This window comes from Leptonotus elevatus, chromosome 8 (assembly GCF_054856555.1).
Source record: "Leptonotus elevatus isolate MCC_2025b chromosome 8, RoL_Lele_1.0, whole genome shotgun sequence".
Lineage (NCBI taxonomy): Eukaryota > Metazoa > Chordata > Actinopteri > Syngnathiformes > Syngnathidae > Leptonotus > Leptonotus elevatus.
Genome location: NC_141246.1, coordinates 5183019 through 5203376, shown reverse-complemented (window position 1 = coordinate 5203376; position 20358 = coordinate 5183019). Strand labels below are relative to the sequence as shown.

Below are 20358 nucleotides of genomic sequence, written 5' to 3'. Positions count from 1 at the left end.
TTATTTATTTATGAGAAAGTCATTATATTACCAGAAAAAAACTGTCACTTCATGACAATAACATTTAAGAAAAAAATCCAACATTTTATGAGAACTAAGTCATACTACCTGAAAAGACAGAATTTTGGGCTGATAGTTATGAGGAATGTTATGAGGAAAAAAGTTATAATCGTATGACAATAGATAATATTAAGGGAAAAGGAGTTAAAATTTTTAGGAAAATATAGTCGCAAGAAAACTGAAATCTGTAACAATTAAGTCATAATATTACTAGAAAAAAACTGACTTAAAAAAAATAGTATAAAAGAGTGATAGTATATGTGGACAAAAATATAGTTGCAATGTTACGATAATCAAATATTTTTAGAAATTTTTTAATTTTGTGAGAATAAAATTAAAATGCTATGGTAAAAAAATTATATTACAAGAATAGAGCTGTAATGTTACGGGGGGATTAGAATTTTCTGACAGTAAAGTTGCACTGTTGCTAGAAGTAGCCAGAATTTTACAACAAAAACATCGTACTTTCTTGAGACTAAAGTTATAAAATTTTCTGACAATAAAAATTATAGCTGGGAAAAAAAGTAGTCAAATGAGAATAAACTTGCAACATTAAAAGAAAACATTTATGAGAATAGAAAAATAAAATAAAATAAATCATAACAAAGTTGTACCTTTACAAGAAAAATGAGGTGACAAATATTAAGGAAATAATTATTAAGAATTACATACCGGTAATTATATTATGCGTCATATTGCTGAAAAGTCATACCACCAGCAAAAAAATATTTTATGACAACAAATGTATTAGAATCTTATTTTTATATTATTTTATTTTGTCCCAATAACCAAGTACCGGCGGGACTCCTGCAACACAGACTTTAGACCTTAGACTAAACAAGTCCAGTCCACGGTGGAAAGAATTGTTCTGACGGGGGGGGAGAAACGCATCCAGCGCTCGGGCCAGAAAACATAAATACGGAGCAAGTCATCGGGGCCCCTTTTTGAAACATCTGCGGTGTAATTAATTGCGGCGATGCCTGGGTGGCACTGTCGTCACCCGCGACTGATCAGCTGCATAACATATTTCAAGTGTGATTCCCAGTCGTCTTTTTCTACTTAATCTGTCTCTATTCATTTAACAGGAGATATTTCATTGCCGAGCCTTTCTTTTGGCTGTTCCGAGTAAACGTAACGCCACCCATTTACTGACAGAAAAAAAAACAAAAAACATGCGTGCACGGCATACAGTGGAGTCTCCAGAGTCAAACATGATCCGCTACTATAAGAAATACCTGTAACGTAATGCCGGCTTTTACGGGCAGTGTAAAAGGGGCTCGTGATGCTATTTTAGAAAGCAGAAAATTGACGTGGTCCACTTCATACTCCCATGTCAGTGCCAATTATACAGTACAGCGAACCCCCGCGTGTTTGCCGTTCAGCATTTGTAAATTAGCATAGAGTTTTGTCATCCGTTATTCACTAAATTCTCATGTATTTGCTTTTGTATTGTTTTTTTGTTTAGGCCAAAGCGAGACTATTATTTTGGTGTAATATTGGAAATTCATAGTGTTTTGTCATTTGTAGGGGTGTCAGGCGATTCAATATTTTAATCGTAATTAAACGCATGACTTCAATAGTTAACTCACAATTAATTGAACATTTTAGATCTGTTCTTGATGTACAATAAAATGCACAATAAAAAGTTTTTTTTCCCAAGTTTTCATACTTTTGTTAACATAAAAGTGAAAAAAAAGTTAAACTAATAGAAATATGGATTCATCTACAGTAATTTCATAATTATTCATATCATTGAGTTAAAATTAAAAATGTACTGTACTGTAAAAACGAGTATGATGTTGATTTGTCTTGAGGTTATTTTTCTGCCACTAGATGGCATAATTGCATTTGTAAAACATTCTGTTCATATTAAGAGCTATCTAATCATTAACATGAAGTAACTTGTACATTTTGAACATTTTTAGTCTTCAGTCTTCACAAATATATGCATAATTATTAAATTTATTACTGCTAAATTTTGATGTGGTCGTGTACAGGCTTTCCAAGTAAGGGGCGGTCATTAATCGCGCGTTAAAAACATTTGTGGCGTTAAAGGAACTACAAATTAACTCACTAATTTTGACACTCCTAGTCATTTGCATTTCCGATTTATTAGCGGTCCATATATGCACCCTCTCTATGTCAAACGGGAAACAAAAAGTATGCTTGTGCTTCTCTCCCGATGTCGCATATTTGCCCATGTGCGTCATGTCAGATTGCGCTAGCATGTTATTTAGGCTCGTAGGCTTGCTAATATTATTGACGAGCCACATGTGACGGTGTTGAATACAGTTGTTTATGAAACACGGGTTCGTGACGTTGTACATGCTAGATGGCTGGTGTTGGTGTTTTACCATCCTTTCCATTTTAAGGGATTTGCCGCCATGTTTTGGCATCCATACCTACTACAAGCCCCTATTAAGGAGGGTGTCAATTATTCACAGATTCTTATCATTTGTGGCAGAGCACGTTCCATATTCCCCGCAAATAGTGGAGGGGGAAAAAAGGTGAAAAAATGCCAATTATCACTGACAGCATACAAGGAGCTACTGATGGCGATAAATGATAATATTATTAATACAGTATATAAAACCTCTGCTACATTTTTGATGAACAGTCAGGCCTTTTATGCTACCCTGTGTTTTAATGTTGGTCAATCAAGTGGCAGTTGGAGAGTGTGTATTTGGTTTAAAAGGTTAGAGAAACACAGCGTTAGCGCATGTGCTGAAACAAATGACGTGTCAAAGTCTCCGGGCGGGACGAAACAGGTGCCCCGGTGTTTTTCCCTTACTCTCAGCAAAATAAAACCTGCTGTTCAAGTGCTCTGAAAATAACCGGCGTGCGGTTACGTTGCCAGTGACTGCGTGCGTCCATCCAGCTCCGCTGTTAGCAATACCTGACACTAACGTAGTGAAACGCAACGCTCGCTCTCTGGTTACCGTTGCGCGCTGGCTCGGGCCGGGCCAGGGTGGGCCATCATGTGACAACCCGTTGGCGTTGGCGAGGGTTTGAAAGACGGGTGATTAACGACGGCCTCGTGGGTTGCATTAGCGCGGGGCTGTGCGACACCGGACATTTTATTGGGTACACTTCCACTATGGCTCCTTTGCGTCTAATTCTGCTTCTCAGAAGATATTTAAGGCCACAACCTACTGCACACACCAGCAGGCTACATGAAAAAAAAAAATGTGATAGCCGAATGATCAAATTCCCTATCTGTGGTACGTGCACCCTGGGGGCTGCGCGAGATTTAAAAGCAGCACAGTTATCTGGTATTAAAATGACACATTTACATTCAGTTTTTTTCCCCACGTGTGCATGATTTAACAGCCATTGAATGTTTTGTTTTTTTTAAGGCGGGAGAAGGGGTGCACCATCTCTGTTCAGCAGAAGTGGCAAATCTAGGTCCAGAAAGTAAAAACCCTGGCACGGTTTGGCTTTAGCCCCAGGTGCTAGCTAGCTAGCTAGCTAGCTTCGTAGCTAGCTCCCATGCTGCTTGTTTACCTGCTAGGGAGCTAGCTAGCTAGCTAGCACCTGGGGCTAAAGCCAAACCGTGCCAGGGTTTTTACTTTCTGGACCTGGATTTGCCACCTCTGCTGTTCAGGATATATACTATGTTGCCTTGACTTACAAGTGCCCAATTGTTCATTACGAGCCGTCGCTTTGTCGATTTTTTTTTTTACTCCGTGTTGCTAGTCAAAATTCAAATTAATGATGTGAGCACTTCAGTTGCCAATGCATCAAAGTTGTAATGTTAACTCATTCACTCCCAGCCATTTTCACTGAAGCAACCCCCTTCGCTCCGGGCTGTTTTACTGTATTTTGACTGATATTGCAAGGGCCGCAGAGTATTGTGTTCTATTGCTATAAAAACATGGAACCTACCAAAAGAAAGATTAGAGTCTCTTCTTTCCTCAGGAAAAAAAAGTATCTGTTTCCGATCTGCAGCAATTAGCATTAGAATACAGCTAAGTTTCATAATTACTCACAAATCTGTTTAAAACACTGGGGGAAAGAGCTTTTCTGCAACATGGCCCTGGTTGATCTCTTATACTCTGCTGCCACCTGCTGGCCGTTTTTTTTTTAAATAACTACCATTGCTTTAAGCATCGTCTTGCATTAAAAAAAAATATATATACAAACTTATTAATAAGTTTTTGGTAACATGGCAATATTTTAAATAGAACGTTTTTATACATTTTTGGAAGCAAATGAGTTAAAATGGGTGCGTTGTTTAAAAAAGGGGAGACTTATTTTTGTATTAAGAACCATCTAATCTTTAAAATGAAGTAACATTTTAAAATGCAACTTGACCCCAGTCTCCGCAAATATATACATTATTAAATATATTTTTGAGGTGGACGTATCTGCTGTGTTGCGACTGGAATTCCCCCAGTAAAGGCTTTCCAAGTAAAATCACGTGTTAATAAAATTACTGGCTTTAAATTAATTCAAAATTAATGCACTCATTTTGACACCCCTATTTTAAACCCAACTCTTTGTGTTCACGAACATTTTGTTTTGGAGAAGTCTTATGCAAGTCATTATTGTGAGCAGAACATTTGCGTTCCGCCACTGATGAGTGAGTGCAAAAAGTTTCAAGTGTACCTTTTGGGGTCCACCAACTTGTAGAGTTTCCCACTGTGCGACTGCGCCATACTTTTACTGCTCGCCAGTATGTAGCCTTCACCTGAAACAAAATGGAAAAACGTTTCACGGCTGCATTGAACACTCACGACCGGCAAGCATGTGCGGATCATTTAATGAAGAACAGCAAAATTCCATAAGGGGACAAAGTGTAAACATGTGTCTGCGGGGTCCCGCGCCTTTTGGGATGCACGCCCGCGGGCGGGTGGGAATCGAAATAATACCTCCTTAAAAACAGCAAGTGTGACAGCTGGCGCGAGAGCGGCGATCAAACATTTTTGATGGCTGTTGTTGAGGGAGTGTTTGACTTAATCAGAAACACTGCATCTGACAGTTCATAATCCCGCGAGTGACTGGTGGGCTGCAGCTGGTATAAAGTTCTGCATCACATTAGGTCGCTCACCTCACTTCACCCGAGCCCTCCTAAATTGACGGCAACACACTACACCCGTGCAAAACATTGCGCCGTAGGTGGCCCAGTATGCGAAATGTGAGGGCTTTGGATTATATGTGTGACGTTTAATGGAAATGACATTTAATCCATCAGGAAATATGCATTTAATATCCTGCTGACTGAAAGTCAAAACCGTATTTCCTCAAATGGTGGCCGTCTCTCGAATAGAGGGTCATCCGCTGTCAAAATAAACGCCCCCAAATAGTAACTTTGCTTATCTCCAATTGCCCACACACGAAAATTTGAAAGTTAACTGCACGCTGTTGCTTACCAAAACAGCAGCACCTACCAACGCAATGTAACAGTAGCTTTATCATTTTAAACGCCTGTTTCATTTAGCGTAAATTATAAAATGGTAACACTGAAAACTAAAAGTCACTTTAAAAATTACTTTACGTTTATTAAGGGTGTCAAATTAGTGTGTTAATTTTGAGTTAATTTAAAGTTCCTTTAACGCCACTAATTTTTTTATCGCGCGATTAATGACCGCCCCTTAAATGGAAAGCCTGTACTGGAGGAATTCCAGTCGCAATGCAGCAGACACGTCCACGTCAAAATTTAGCAGTAATAAATTTAATAATAATGCATATATTTGTGGAGCCTAGTGTCAAGTTGTATTTTACAATTTTAAAAATGTGCAGAACTTCACAAGTTACTTCATGTTAATGATTAGATAGCTCTTAATATGAACAGAATGTCTTACAAATGCAATTATGCCATCTAGTGGCAGAATAATGACCTCAACACAAATCAATATCAGACTCGATTTCTCAGTACAGTACAGTACATCTTTTTAATTTTAACAAAATGTTATGATTTATTATCAAATTACTATATCAATGACTAAAACATGCAGCCATATTCCTATTTAACATTTTTTCCACTTTTATTTTAACAAGAATATGATTGTACATTTAGAATGGATATAAAATTTGCGGTTAATCGTGAGTTAACTATTAACTAATTAATTAATTAATTAATAAGTCATGCCATTAATTACGATTACATTTTTTAATTGCCTGACACCCCTAATGTTTATTTTACATCCTCCAATCTTGCTGCCAGAATCACGGTCATTTAGAAACATAGATTAACATCCATCCATTTTCTATACCGCTTGTCACTACACTGCAAATACTAAACTCAAACCAAGATTAATCAGGGTGCAATCTGAAGTGGCGATTGGCAATTAACTATTAAGAATAGTACATGTTGTCATCGCCACACTGACCCAGTTCGTCTTCTCCGAATCCGAGGATGTGCCCGACCAGCGTGGAGCCGCAAGAGCCGGCAGAGCCCAGACAGAGTGGCTTCTCTTGCCACTGGTCGCTTGCTGCCGACGGCGTTATCGATGACTTCTGGAGAATCCGCAGATTGCTGAGGTAGACAGGATGGAACAAACAAGTCATTTCTTGCCAGTCATTGGTCGGTTAGGGAATGTCATGAGCACATGACATCAAATAGTGGCCTCAACTTCAATCCACGCCTCAATTATTAACTGGGTGTGTCATCCAGTTGAATGAATAAATGCTGAACCTCAAATAAAAGAATGGTAGGTGATTTTTTTTCAGGGAATAGTTTACAGTAGTGGTCCCCAACCACGGGGCCGCGGCCCGGTACCGGGCCGTGGGTCATTTGGTACTGAAAGAAAAAAAATTGCATTATTTTTATTTTTTTTTCAAAAATTATGTTTTATTTTGAAAAGTGGCCGGATTCTGTCTGTTACATCCGTCTCACTTGACGCACTTCAAGGCCGCTACACCACACGTCACATGATACGTCACGCTAAATTTTATTCCAAGCTAGCAAAATGAGCCAAAAACAAACTTCTTTAAAAAGTTTCTTTGCGAAGGGGAAACGGTCCAATGAAGGGACAGAAGAGGAACCTGGACCCTCTAAAAAAAGGGAAAGCTGCCTTTAACAGGCAGTATCAAGAATCGTATTTAAAATATGGATTTATTGCCACGGGCGATTCCCACGCACCAAGCCCCGCTGTGCGTAATATGCGGTGACCGGCTTTCTAATGAGGCGATGAAGCCTTCAAAACTGGTTCGCCACTTGGAGAGCAAGCACCCCACACAGCAAAAGACAAGCCTTTGGAGTATTTTCAACGGAAACAACGTGAACATGAGGGGCAGAAGAAGTTGCTGATGGCCACCACGTCCACACAGGCAAGTGCACTGAGAGCAGACCAGAGTGTGTTGCATTGTTTTGGGGCAGAAACGATGTTGCTCATGTGAAGTTCTGTTGTTGGTGCGACGTTACGGACGCCGTTAATAAAGTTGCACATGATTACACAGTAGATTTACGTTCATTATTATTATAGAGAAAATACCACCGTTTTTTTCTTGTCATTTTATTTTGTTTTTATCAGCTAAACCTTTAGATTGGGCCGTGAAAATATTGTCAGATATTAAACCGGTCCGTGGTACAGAAAAGGTTGGGGACCACTGGTTTACAGATTCCAATGAAAACATCGTGAATAAGTGAATTTCGGAAATATCGTAACGTAAATGGACCGGGTTTCATTTTAGCGATTACAGTGACCAAAATGTCTGTCTACTGGAACGCTACGTTATGGTCTTCAGTTGGTGCTGCTGTTTTGGTTAGCGACTGAATTCAAACAAGTTACATTTTTATGTGCTCACATTAGCATCTTTGAATTGAGATCATTATACTCACTACCTGTTGGAAAAAGCGAGTCATCAATTAAAGGCAGTTTTTTTTTTTGTGGAAATTGAGTTAATTGCCTTAGCCCTTGTACATGCTCTGTATTTTCTGTAATATGGTAAATAAACACCCCTTGATTACTATATGACAAAATATGGTAATAGTTTTTTTTAAATATAATTTTGTAGAATGAGAACGCTGACCCCTTTCCTTTCCCAAGACCCACATGGTGCCACTTGAGACGTCATTGCATCACGACGAAGCCACAAAAACGCACCCACAAATTGGAACGGAATTAAAGCCACCGCACGTATTTCAAACCCAATCGCAAAGATCCAAAAAGGAGCAGGAATTTTATTTAATTATTTACTTCCTTTTTCCTTCTTTGACATCAGCAAACGAGGATGAATTACAAACCAAAGAAAAGTGTGAACAGCGAAAGGCAGGATGTCTCATCTCCATTTACACTGAACTGGCCGGGCCACTGTGGCAAGAGTAACACAATACCTGACACCCCCCCCCCCCGCCCCCCACACACACGTAGTTGGAACTTTGTATTTACCCTGGCACCGACTGACGCAAGGGACTGAATAGGGTGAGAACGAGAGAGCATGTGAGAGTGAAAATGGTGCTCCAAACTTGTAAATCTGAGAACCGAAAAAAAGCTTAGAAAATATTTCTCTTGAAATAAATTGTAATATTCCGTAAATAATTTTTTTTTAGCATTAGGGCAAAAAAAGGCCATAATAGGCCACTGTTTGCAGAAATATGGTTTGATGATAGTGTCCTTACCCAAGTTTATCTCCAAACACGTAACTGCCATACAATCGTCTCGACTGGCAACCCCTGTAGATGAAACCCCCCACTGGTGGTGCTCCTCCGATGGACTGCAGGTCATAGACGGAAGGTTCGTTCTCTGCACAGTATGGAGGAGAGGACAATTAGTCACTTGTTCTTTGTGTACCAAAAATATCAGTATTAAAAAGCACACAAACTGATGTTACAAGAATGAAGTCATATTTTTGGGTGGGGAAAAAAAGCATTGTTTTTTTTCCTCGGAAAAAGTTGTGATATCACAACTATGAAGTCATAGTTTTTGAGGGGGAAAAAAGTATGCATTTAAAACGTTCAAAATATTACATGAATAAAGCTGAGTTTTATTTGAGCAAATAAGCTATAATATTACAGGAATAAAATCATTCTTTGTGAAAAAAAAACCTTAAAATAGCCCCTTTTTTAAGAGAAAAAAAAGTATTTAAATGTTTATTTTTTGTTTGTTTTTTGTTTGAGAAAAAAGCCATAAAGCATTTTGTTAACATTTATTAGGGCTGGGTTTTAAAAATCGGATAATCGATATCGAATCAAATTATCTTTTCGAGCGTGACATCGATTAATAAAACCAGGAATCTATTATTTTAATGTCTTTTTTCCCCATAAATTAAACAACAAAATAGAATTTTAAAGGCCAATTTTTTGGGTATCTTACTGTTTTCTTCAAATTTACTGTTTACATGAATTTAAAAGTACTTTTTATATTTTTGAAAGACCTGACTTACTGCACTTTATGACAAGTCAGAATCTTTTCAATTTATATCTAATGTTTTTTGAGTTTGTTTTTTTTCATCATGTCCTTGTTATTTAAGAAGAATTGATGTTCCATAATTAATCAATATCTGATTGAACCAAGTGAATCGAATCGGATCGGGAAAAATGGCAAACTTAATGTTAGTTTTTATATTCTAAGGAAAGCATGTACATGTGGTAAAGTGTGGTGAGGAACTAATGTTATAATTACAGTATAGTTTGTGAAAAGGATTATGCCAAACAGCAACAATAGAGCGATGGCCATTAAATACGACAGCGGAGCCGTTTCTGGAGGTTTTCGTGGAACAAACGATTACATTTGGGTTTGCATTTTGTCCGTACCACGTGGCCTTTGGCGGACGACCACACTGTCCCCCTGTCCGGTTCACAAGTTTGACGCTGATGTAATAAGACTTATTTTTGGAGCGCTGTGGTCTTGGCAATGGGAAATGTGAATGGCGGCTGGCGCGCTGATTTCCCCACGGTAATGACTTTCCAGTTTAGATAATTGGCCCCTGTCGCGGACCATCCCTCACGGGGGGGCCAGCATACATTTGGGTTGCCAAAGTCGCCGTTATTAAGACAAACACCCGTAATTTATTTGTGGAAGAAAAGTGGGCCATTTCCCTTTTCTTTTTTTTTTCCTCTAATGTTGAGCGGAACCCCGCCGAGATTTGCGTTTTCAACAATGCTAAGCCCTCACCCCTGTGGTTATTGCTGATGACAGCTCTAAATCTAAAGTGTGGATGCAATTTTGCACTTTCTTGGCATATCAGTGCTCCACAAATGTGTGTGTGTGTGGGGGGGGGGGGGGGGTTGTTTCTCTGGCGCTCACGACATTTTTACATTTAACCTTCTGTACCTCTGCAGTTGTCCCGGATTGTATCTCAATGTGTTGCCAAAGCGCTGTGTTCTTACAAAACGGCAACAAAAGAATAGGGCGGGGGGGGGGAGGAAAGTTTTTTAAATATTTGTTCTCAGGCAAAGGATGCACTCTGTTTCAAACAATATCTACATCATGTTCGATGCTATGGAATAAAGGAATTCTAAATAACACATTTCTTAAAATGGTGCTTTGATGCCATATCTCAAATAATTTCCAGGTAATCAAACAAACGGCTGGTATACACGCCTCCCTTTTGCCTTTTGTGTAGAAAGAGAAATTATATCAGTGTACACACAGATATTAAAGGGATACTTGACGCCATTGAGCCATTTTTTAGCAGTGAAAAGTTAATATTTCGTCCAGAATGAATTTGATAACTTTATTATTTTTCATGTACAATTAATACCTTTAAAAATTATTTTTTCCACTTGCTGTCGACTGAAGATGACATCACCTGTGCTGAGGAAGTAGGTAAGAACCAATCATGGCTCAGTTTACTAACCAAACCCAGAAAACAGGTGAGCCATGATTGGTCGTTACCTACTTCCTCAGCACAGGTGATGTCATCTTCAGTCGATAGCAAGTGGAAACATTTATTTTTAAAAAGTATTAATTGTACATGAAAAATAATGAAGTTATCAAATTTATTCTGGACAAAATATTAACTTTTTACTGCTGAAAATGGCTCATTGAGTCAAGTATCCCTTTAAACTGAGCTCATTTGAACTATTTTGCTAACCAAAACAGCAGCATACTCAGATCGTATTCATCTTAAGCGTGGAGGCTTACTGCTTGTTGTAAATGAAAATGTGAAGGCTTATTGCGTAAAATGAGTTGCTGCCTTAAATACTCATTTGCAAGAATATCGTAAAAAAAAAAACTCACCGTAATCTTTCCCTTTGTGAATTTCCAATATTCTTCCCATGGTGGAGTTTTTGCCGCTGGCATCCGTGCAGAGCATGAGGAGGCTCCCGTTCTCCGTCTGTAGCCTATCCATGCTGCACCTACGCCACACACACACAACACCAAAGAATGAGCACAGAATGATTCAATGAGTGTACCGTCAGTGTATTTTAATTTTTTTTTTGCGTTTGACCAACCTGCCTGGGTCGTGTAGGCCGTGCGCAAAGATTTCTGGGGGCTGGTTGGTACTGTTGAAGTACGGGTTGTCCCGTGGTATGGAATATGGGGACGAACAAAGGTCCGTGTCCACGTCTACCCTGAGCATGGACCCTGTAAAATCACTGCATACAAAACGCATATTTTAGGTTTCGGATCACATTCGTGCCTTGACACTCTTGGACCTTTCCTCACCTGAGTCCATCCATCTCCTCCATGTCATCCAGGGTGATCATCCCGTCACCTAAGACGATGTGCAACAGACCCTCAGGGCTGAAGAGGAGCTGCCCGCCCAGATGTTTCCGGTGCAGCTCAGCCACTTCCATCAGTACCCTTAGGGTCCGGGTGTCTACCTGGTTTGGGTTCTTTCTGAGGGTAAGAAGGAAGAAAGAGACTCTTTCACAAAAATATTTTGTGTGTCAGAAGACGTGGCATGTCATGTTCGTATTACAAAAAACGGCCAGCAGGTAGCAGCAGAGTATAAGAGATCAACAATTGCAAGCTCTATTCCCCAGTGGGGTTTTTTTCCCCCCGAGGAAATAAGAGACTCTAATCTTTCTTTTGGTAGGTTCCGTGTTTTTATAGCAATAGAACAATATTCTGTGGGACTTGCCAAATCCAAAAATCCAGTAAAACAGCCGGAGCGAAGGGGGTTGCTACAGTGAAAATGGCTGGGAGTGAATGATTTAAAAAAATACCAAATTATAAAGTGCTATTTTGCAAATTATAAAGTGCTATTTTGCCTATTAGAAAACATATTACAAAAAAAAATTGGTTTTTTTTTGGTTGGGGAAGTCTGGAACAGATTAATGGCATTTCCATTCATTTCAATGGGGAATGATGATTTGAGATACTAGTATTATGAGTTCAGAGCGCCACAGAACAAACGAAACTCGCACCTCAAGGTATCGCTATTTGCGTAATATTATGTTGTATTCCACCACTGAAAGACAAAAATGCTGACATGAGACCAAACAAACTCCATCAGTGGCATTAAAAAAACCTTCCAGAAATGTCAAGTTGAGACACGAGGCAGACAGTGGGCGGGCAATGACATCACGCAGTCTATTGCAAAGTGAGGCTTTGGCTTCACTAGTACGAGTAACATTTCATCCTGGCTTGTTCTGAGTGTCTAAAGGTCCTGCAATTTGAAAAAAAAGGGGGAGAAAACAGCTTTCTAAAGAAAATAACGACGCTGTAAAAATGCCATCGAACCCTCTAATTGAGTTACGGCCCCATGCGCCGCAGTCATTCACTGCGACGGCATGCCAAAAGTGTAATCAAGATTAGATCATTAAGGCAAATGGACTGGCGTGATTGAAAAGAGGTTGATGAGAGAAGATTGTTTTCTCCAACAACCCTTTATCATACGCGAGTCAAATGAACGGCACACAATATGTCCAGCCGAATGCTGATCTGCCCTTTTTTTTAACTGCTTCTCCACACCTTTTTTGGAAACTTGAGTTTTACAGTCACGTCCATTTTCCCCCACATATTTTAAACCTATTATTTCAGTGACAGAGGCTTACAATGTGTATCATTAAATTGTCAGCAATAATAAATGTATTAACTTATTATTACCGGTATATAAATCTACTGGCCAGTTACTCCGTCTGCTTGTCAATTTCATTAGTAAAGTAGTTTGAAACCCCTAATTAACTTCATGCATAATAAGTTTCCGTAAACTTTGAATTTGTGGCTGGTGCAATTTGTATTTTCTCATCATTCACCTACTGATGACGCAGCATTAAGAGCATTTGGGAGTTTAGCATCTTGCTCAAGGACACTTCGACATGGTGACTGCCTGGGGCCAGGGAATGCAGCCACAACCTTTGGGCTGGGAGATTGCCACTCTACCACCTGAGCCATGCCACTCCACAATATAATAATATTACAAGTTCATTCTTGGTCTCATGGAAATGTTATTAGTTTATTCTAGTAATTATATTTTTTCTTGTATTTTTTTCTCATAGTAAGACAATTCTGTCCTTGTAACATAAAATAAAAATACTCATAATATTATGACTTTTGTCTCTTAAAATCTAGTTTTTGTCTTTTGAAGAATACTGACTTCATATCTGTGTATATAGGAAGTGGCATACATTAAAGCCTTTCTCTAATTTGCTGCTCGGCGCTTGAGAAGAGGACTTACAAATGTCTGAGATGAGATAGAATACTTAGAACATGTCAACTTTCCTAAACTGGAAAAGGCCGAGTCGTATTTCAGAGGGTTGGGTATCGATTTAATTTCCTCAATTGATTCGACTTCGATTCACAAGAGTTCTGTTTGTTTCAATTTCGATTTTTTTCCAATTCGATTCGATTCACTTCAATCCGATATTGGAACATGAAGTCTTCTTAAATATCAAGGAGATGATAAAAACTCCACAAACATTACATTTTGCTTAGGAAGTAACTGGTTAAAGGATTTAGTGTTATAATCACTTAAGTGTTACACAAACATTGGCATCAGCAGCAAGGATGTGATGAAGATATTTTCATAATTCTAATTCAATAATTGTAAATATAAATTAAAAAGATTCTGAATTGTCTTCAAGTGCAATAAATCAGGATTTTCATAAATGTAAGAAAATACTCTACGTTTAAATTCACGTGAACTGTAAATTCCAAGAAAACAGTAAAAAACAAAAAAAAGAACGGCCTTTAAAATGATATTTTCTTATAAATTAATGGGAAAAAGAGATTATTAAAATAATCGATTCATGGTTTTATGAATCGATATCAGGCTCATAAAGGAAAATCAATATGGTGTTGATTATTCGATTTTATAAACCCAGCCCTCGTATTTTCGCCAGAGTTTTCTTTGACCCGCCTCCCGTTACCTGGACACGGTGTACTCCACTACGCGGAGAATGTGATCGTGCGGCCCTATGGCCCAGCGCTCCTGGTTGGTGGTGTAGGAGACGTAGAGCTTGCCATTCTTCTTATAATTGGGATGGAATGCCAGGCTTAGCAGGCCCCTTTCATCTCCGCCCTGCAGTCAGATGGCAAAGCACAAAAGATCCAGGAGTTAATTATGTCCCGCCTCGGCCGCTCCTTGGTCGTGTGGGTTCGGAATCGCCCCCCCACCCCCCCCCCCCCTCCACCTCCACTCCCCCAACCCTCTAATCTGCCTTTTTATTTATCCATCACATTCCCTTTGACACCCCGCGCATTCTCTCATTCTTCCCTTTCAAACCATCGCCTGTTTCACTTCACACCTCCAGCAAACCTCCTTGAATATACCATTACCCGCCATTATAAACCATTTGACTCTGAGCGCAGCGGTTTGCGCCTTCTCTTGCAACCCCGCCCATTCCTCAGGGATCAGGGTCCCCGCAGCCGCCCAGCCCACCCCTCCCACGACGCCCCGAGGCACTCCAAGGTGGCCCCCCATTGTGCGGTGATTTGTGTGTGTAATCTTTGGGGGATATCCATGAATGTGGCGCTGAGTGGCTCAAAGAATTTATTAGCTCGCTCACAGTTCATAGAGAGCACAAAAGTGCAGAGTGCTTCAACTCCGAACCGCCCCACCCGCACCGCCACCTCGCTCGTTCGCGCTCCTTCGTGGTTTACAGAAAATGCATGCAAAATTCACGACTTGGGGGAGGGGGGTTAAAGAGGGGAGCTAAAAAAAAACAACCCTAAAACTAAACATTGGAGAAGCTGCCAACTCCCACCGTCTTGGCAACATGTTTAGAAAACATCTAAATTGCTTGTGTAATATGTAAACCTTTGTCTCAGCCCCAGAGGCAGCTCTGCCGCTTGTCACTACCCTGGTGGTCCTGCCGTCATAGCTCGCTCACTCGCTGTAATAATCAGCAATAGCGCCAAGCTAGCGGCAGGTCGGTCGGCCAGGCAGCTCGGCTCACTTTCATTATCAAAGATGATGCACAAAAACTCGGGGCTCTGTTTTTGTCGACAGCGCACGTGCGCTCGGGCGTAAAATGCGGCACATCTGGATTTCCGTGCTCGTGCAAGCTTAGTTTAACACGACGGGGAATTTGGCAGACCGTGCTGTGCCATGCTGGGTGCTCTGGCAAACTGATGGCTTTTTCTTCCCAGGGTGCGCCTGACAATTTGTTGGCTGAAAATAGATGATATACTTAAAACCAGCTGAAAGCAGGTCTAAGTTGTGGCGCAGGTGGCGTTATGCAATTCTGGTAAATTTGATGGAGGTGCAGGCAGACAGATTCTGCGCTTCGGGCGCGTGTGGTGGATGTCATCGTGTTTTATTCATAAAAATGACAACAGGGGGGCATCGAACCTTGTGAATCAGTGTAGAAATCAAAATGAGTGAGATGGATGTGTTGGAGAAAAGCTTGCACATCATATCGCTTACTGCACCACTCGTAGGATTGTTTAGATGGCGTAACATGTATGCAGACAGTTACACAGGCCACATGTGAAATCAAAATGGATGACGTGGCACAGTGGAATGTACGAGAAGCACCGATGAGCAAAAACTCAGACCCACACCAGGAACCTCGTGGGTTTCATTGCTGTTGTGTAAGCTGTTGCGATGCATGAGAGTCAGACAAGATAGCAGGCACGCTCAAGAACAAAAACACGGGGCGGGAGGGAAAAGGTGACATACCGTGCCAAAAATGTCAGGATGTTTTATGGAGATGTCCATATGTTGAATCTGGAGATGTAGTGACCCACATCCCTAAAATAAACCAAAAGCTAACCGCAATTCCGAAGGGGCCGTGATCCGAGGCCGGGGGGGGGGCAACACCCTGAATAAACAGTGTTGCAACCGAATGAACTATTTGCTCCCTTGCTAATAACTCCTTGGATTGCTTCATTGTACAATAGCCATCCCTTTTATAGGAGCCGGTAATACGGCATCTGTCAGCACACTTCGAGTCAGGCTGGGGGGCTCCCAACCAATCTTTCAAAGTATTATCTTTTCATTTGTCACAAACACCTGCTGCTGCATTCCTCCCTTCCCTCCACTTGTGTCCTCCGGGTGCTCCGGCTTTGGCATGGCAAAGAACTCTGCAGAATGTTGCGAAAATGAAGCTGGGAGAAGAAGGGGCCGCCTGAGGAGGGATTGTATAATAATATCTTACGGGTTACAAGCAACGCTATAACCTCGCCAGCGAGCTGAATTCTAGCGGTATTTGTTCACAAATACTGCGGGAAATACGTCTTGTACCGCTCCTGCTGATGCGTTTGCAACCGACCTTTATTAGGCCAGACCGACCAGGCGTTGTTTAGGGCGGGGGACGAAACCAACATGAGATGAGCTGAGAACGAAGACGATACTTTCATCTGTTTGTCGGGATTGGTCAAAACAAACGCGTACAAGACGCCGCTTCTTCGTCCAATCGGCTCGAAGTATTGAACACAATGTCCCTCCTTTTCCCGAACGGATCTGCAGAGTGAAGTTCAAGACCGATAATGTGAAGAACTTCCCTTGAGTGAATCACAATTATCAATCTGGCTTGCGAAGTTGGCAACGCTAACCCAGTTGTAGTTTTGGCTAAGACTACTCAACAGAGGTAGAGTAATAATGCGAACGTACAGATCGACGCCCATTCATATGGACCTCCAAAAATGATGTCATGTGCAGGCCAGCTGAGTCATTTACGATGTGACTTTGTCAAGAAAATCCACTCGCATGCGCATCAACTGCTTCCCAACTGTACAAAACTGTCTTTTTAATGCCCTTCATATTATTGCGCAGTAGATGCCATGCTTCGACATATCAGATGTTCACTTATTCAAGTCTGTCATCGAAGCCGAGACAAAGAGGACGAAGCACTGCGACTTGTTTGTTTATGTGAAATGTCACTGCCGCCGATTCCAATGGCTGATACGTGTCAGCTGTCAGCTTTCTGTTGTGGCTCACAGATGTCTTCATTGGAAATGCTTTTGATAGCTCGAATTGAGTGTTCATGGAAAAAGCTACTGTGGTACCACAAGAATATACGATAAATGACGTACATATTTTGGACTTTGGATTGGGGTGCATAAAGCGCTATCTAACTCCATTTACCATTTTATGTCTCGTTGTGATCAAGGCATATCACTAGACCTCATCATCAACCATCATCAAAGCATATTTATACCATTTAGGCCTAACAATGCAACGTGGTTCTTTTTTATTTGGAAAGTTTTCTTCACCACTGACTTTAGTTTGTGTTTTCTTTGTATTTGCTAAGTAAATGTGCTTTATGTGCTTTAAGCAGTTATTTTACAATTAGACCTCGCAGGGTAAACACTGCCTGGCCTGTTTTTAATTTCTATTTCATTCCATTACAGTTGCTATATTTGCACTTTGTTTACATTTCAATTATATATTTTTTAAAAAAAAGTGACTAAAATATTATGCTGCAATAAAAGTGCTATTATTCCAAAGCACCAATCAAAATTGTTACCAATATCGTCGCCGCAAATTTCTTTCAAATATCGTGATATACTTACTACTAGGTGCCAAGTCTGCAAGATGCTTGTCACTTCTGATGGAAAGATAAAATAAATACTGGTAGTTTTTTTTTTATTACATTATTGGGTTATTAGAGCACCAAACTGCGTGAAGCTTTTGTATTTTAGGGGTCCTGAAAAGAAACCCTAAAAGTCACCCAGTAGCTTCTGGGTGCCCTCGACAAACTAGAATCGCATCAAAATTTGACAATCATTTGAAGATTTGCAATGAAAAAGGGGGACTGTAAGGGAACTACTATATGCCTGAAATTGAACAAGAAGTCAGCCCATTTGGCTTGAAACAGCCATTTTCAGCTAATCCAGGGCTCACTGAATTGACGAGGATTTTCCCCTTCGCCGCCTAATGCGAGCGAAACATGTCAAAGTTTGATGATCATTTCTAGGAGAAAAAGGGGGTGCGAGGTCTCCATCGCGGCTGGTTTGAGGTTTATTGCACCTCCTAATTCATCATTAAAGAGCGTATTTATCATACCAAGGGAAGAAGTTGACTAATTTCCATAAATAATGAGCTTAAAAATTGGCAGTGACATTTCTCTCTCCCTGAAAAAAAAAAGCTGAAGCTGTAAGTAAATGCATTCAAGCTGCGTCTTGTCCAATCACATTAGAGGTGAGGGAGGAAAATATCAAGCAGTTGCGGAGAGACCGCGGTGAGGATGACTGAGGATGGTGCGCATTTGCGGCAGGGACAAGCGTACAGAGATCGAATTACAGGCAGAACACCCACAGCGCAGCCTGGAGCCCACACCAAAGCAGCACGCCATTGTTTCGCTGCAGCTTAATTGGCACATGGAGGGGACGAGGAGGGTGGGCGTCCATAGAAGGAGCGGGAGTGTGTTGGGGGGGCGGTTGTAGGAGAAGGAAGCACAGGGCATTACAATCAAAGCATGTGCATGGGACTGATGATAAACCAGTTATCTGGCCCCTCTCTAGGGGGGTGGGGGGCACTGTATTGAAGGCAGCTCCATCCTGTTGATGCTGCTGGTAAACACCTTCTCCACTCTGTTGAGCTGGAGGGGGCCTGGGGGAGGAAGGTTCACAGAACAAGACTCGCGGGATCGAATCATCATAAACGATGGCTTCATCCACATCCAGCGATGATGCCGACGATAGGGAAGAGGGAGCATGCCGATCGTCCCGCATGGGGCCACTTGCATATTCAAATGCTCCGCTTGCTTTGACTCTCTGTAAACAAACTCTGACTGGCATGCGAGCGGGGACAAACTTCCTGCCCGCGAGCATGTTCACCCCTTCCTCCTCGTCCCCGAAATATCCCGGCAATGCCATCTCCTCATGCAATCTGAAGAATTCGAGACACTTCCCATCACTCCTGGCCTGCACAGCTGAAATTTAAAGTTCAAACTCATCTCCTGGACACTAGCCTAGCTTCCACTTCACCGGGATTGTAAAACAATTCTTCAAGAATAATAAATTGTTATCATGTAAGTTAATCACTGTATTATTAAGTTGAATGATGCTAGCAAGAAACCAGTGCTAACAGCAAACACTAGCATGGCACGTATTTAAAGGGAAAGTCAACCCCCCCCCCCAAAAAAATCTTGACAATAACATGTTCTAGTCTCTACTAGTCTAAATACGAATATGAGTTAAGCAACAAAATCCAGCAGTTTCTAATCAATATTAGAAGGCGGCCATTTTGCCACTTACTGTCGAGTGAAAATGACATCAATGTTGCTCAGGTCTCAGGTAACAACCAATCACAGCTCAGCTTCAGAGAACAGGTGAGCTGTGATTGATCGTTGCCTGAGTCCTGAGCAACTGTGATGTCATCTTCAGTCAATAGCAAGAGGGAAAATGGCCGCCCCCTGAGATGGACAAAAACGGCAGAATTTTGCTTCATAATTCATACTCCATGTTTAGGCTAGTGAGGTCACATATAAAGTAATATTGTCCAAATTTTTTTACAGTTGACTTCACCTGCAATAATATCAAAATCTCACAGCACACACCACACAAATACACGATGTCACAAATAGTAGACTGCACCTACTTTAAGTTAATGATTTACCTTCTGCTATCACGTGAAAAGTTATTTCATTGTTCTGTTCTGTGTCGCTAGCAAAAATAATGTGTTAGCTTTCCGCCACCCTCTTGGAGCCCACCAGGCTCCAACTCCTGAAGTCACTCACTCAGTAGGCCACGCCCCTTAAAGGCACGCATCCAACACACTAACACTGCATTAAGTACAGTAATTACACTCTATACATTCTCTTTTTTAAATATGTTTCCTAACGTTTCATACAATACAGTGCTATTTTCTTTATCAACAACTTTTGCCATCATGACTCACAGTACACGCGAAAAAATCCAAAGAAAAATGATTTCTTGTATGACTATTGAGTCATATTTTTCCAGAACATGTTGCCCGAACTCCCAAATCGTACCACTTTTGGGGGGCGTTCAACTGTAATTCAGCGTGACTCCTTAGAGGAACAATATGGGATAGATTAGGCGGGCCATTAAGCCA

At 40.9% G+C, this 20358-nt stretch overlaps 1 protein-coding gene across 1 annotated transcript in view; it reads right to left on the bottom strand.

The window, feature by feature from the left end:
- The window catches only part of hhip (hedgehog interacting protein), a 42076-nt gene that overhangs the window by 8478 nt on the left and 13240 nt on the right, over positions 1–20358 (bottom strand). The window contains exons 5-11 of the mRNA XM_086083904.1: positions 14264–14415; positions 11616–11789; positions 11402–11545; positions 11187–11305; positions 8624–8747; positions 6393–6538; positions 4669–4750 (exon numbers count right to left, since the gene is read on the bottom strand). Coding sequence (XP_085940030.1) covers positions 4669–4750; positions 6393–6538; positions 8624–8747; positions 11187–11305; positions 11402–11545; positions 11616–11789; positions 14264–14415 — 941 coding nt within the window. The remainder of the gene's footprint in view (positions 1–4668; positions 4751–6392; positions 6539–8623; positions 8748–11186; positions 11306–11401; positions 11546–11615; positions 11790–14263; positions 14416–20358) is intronic.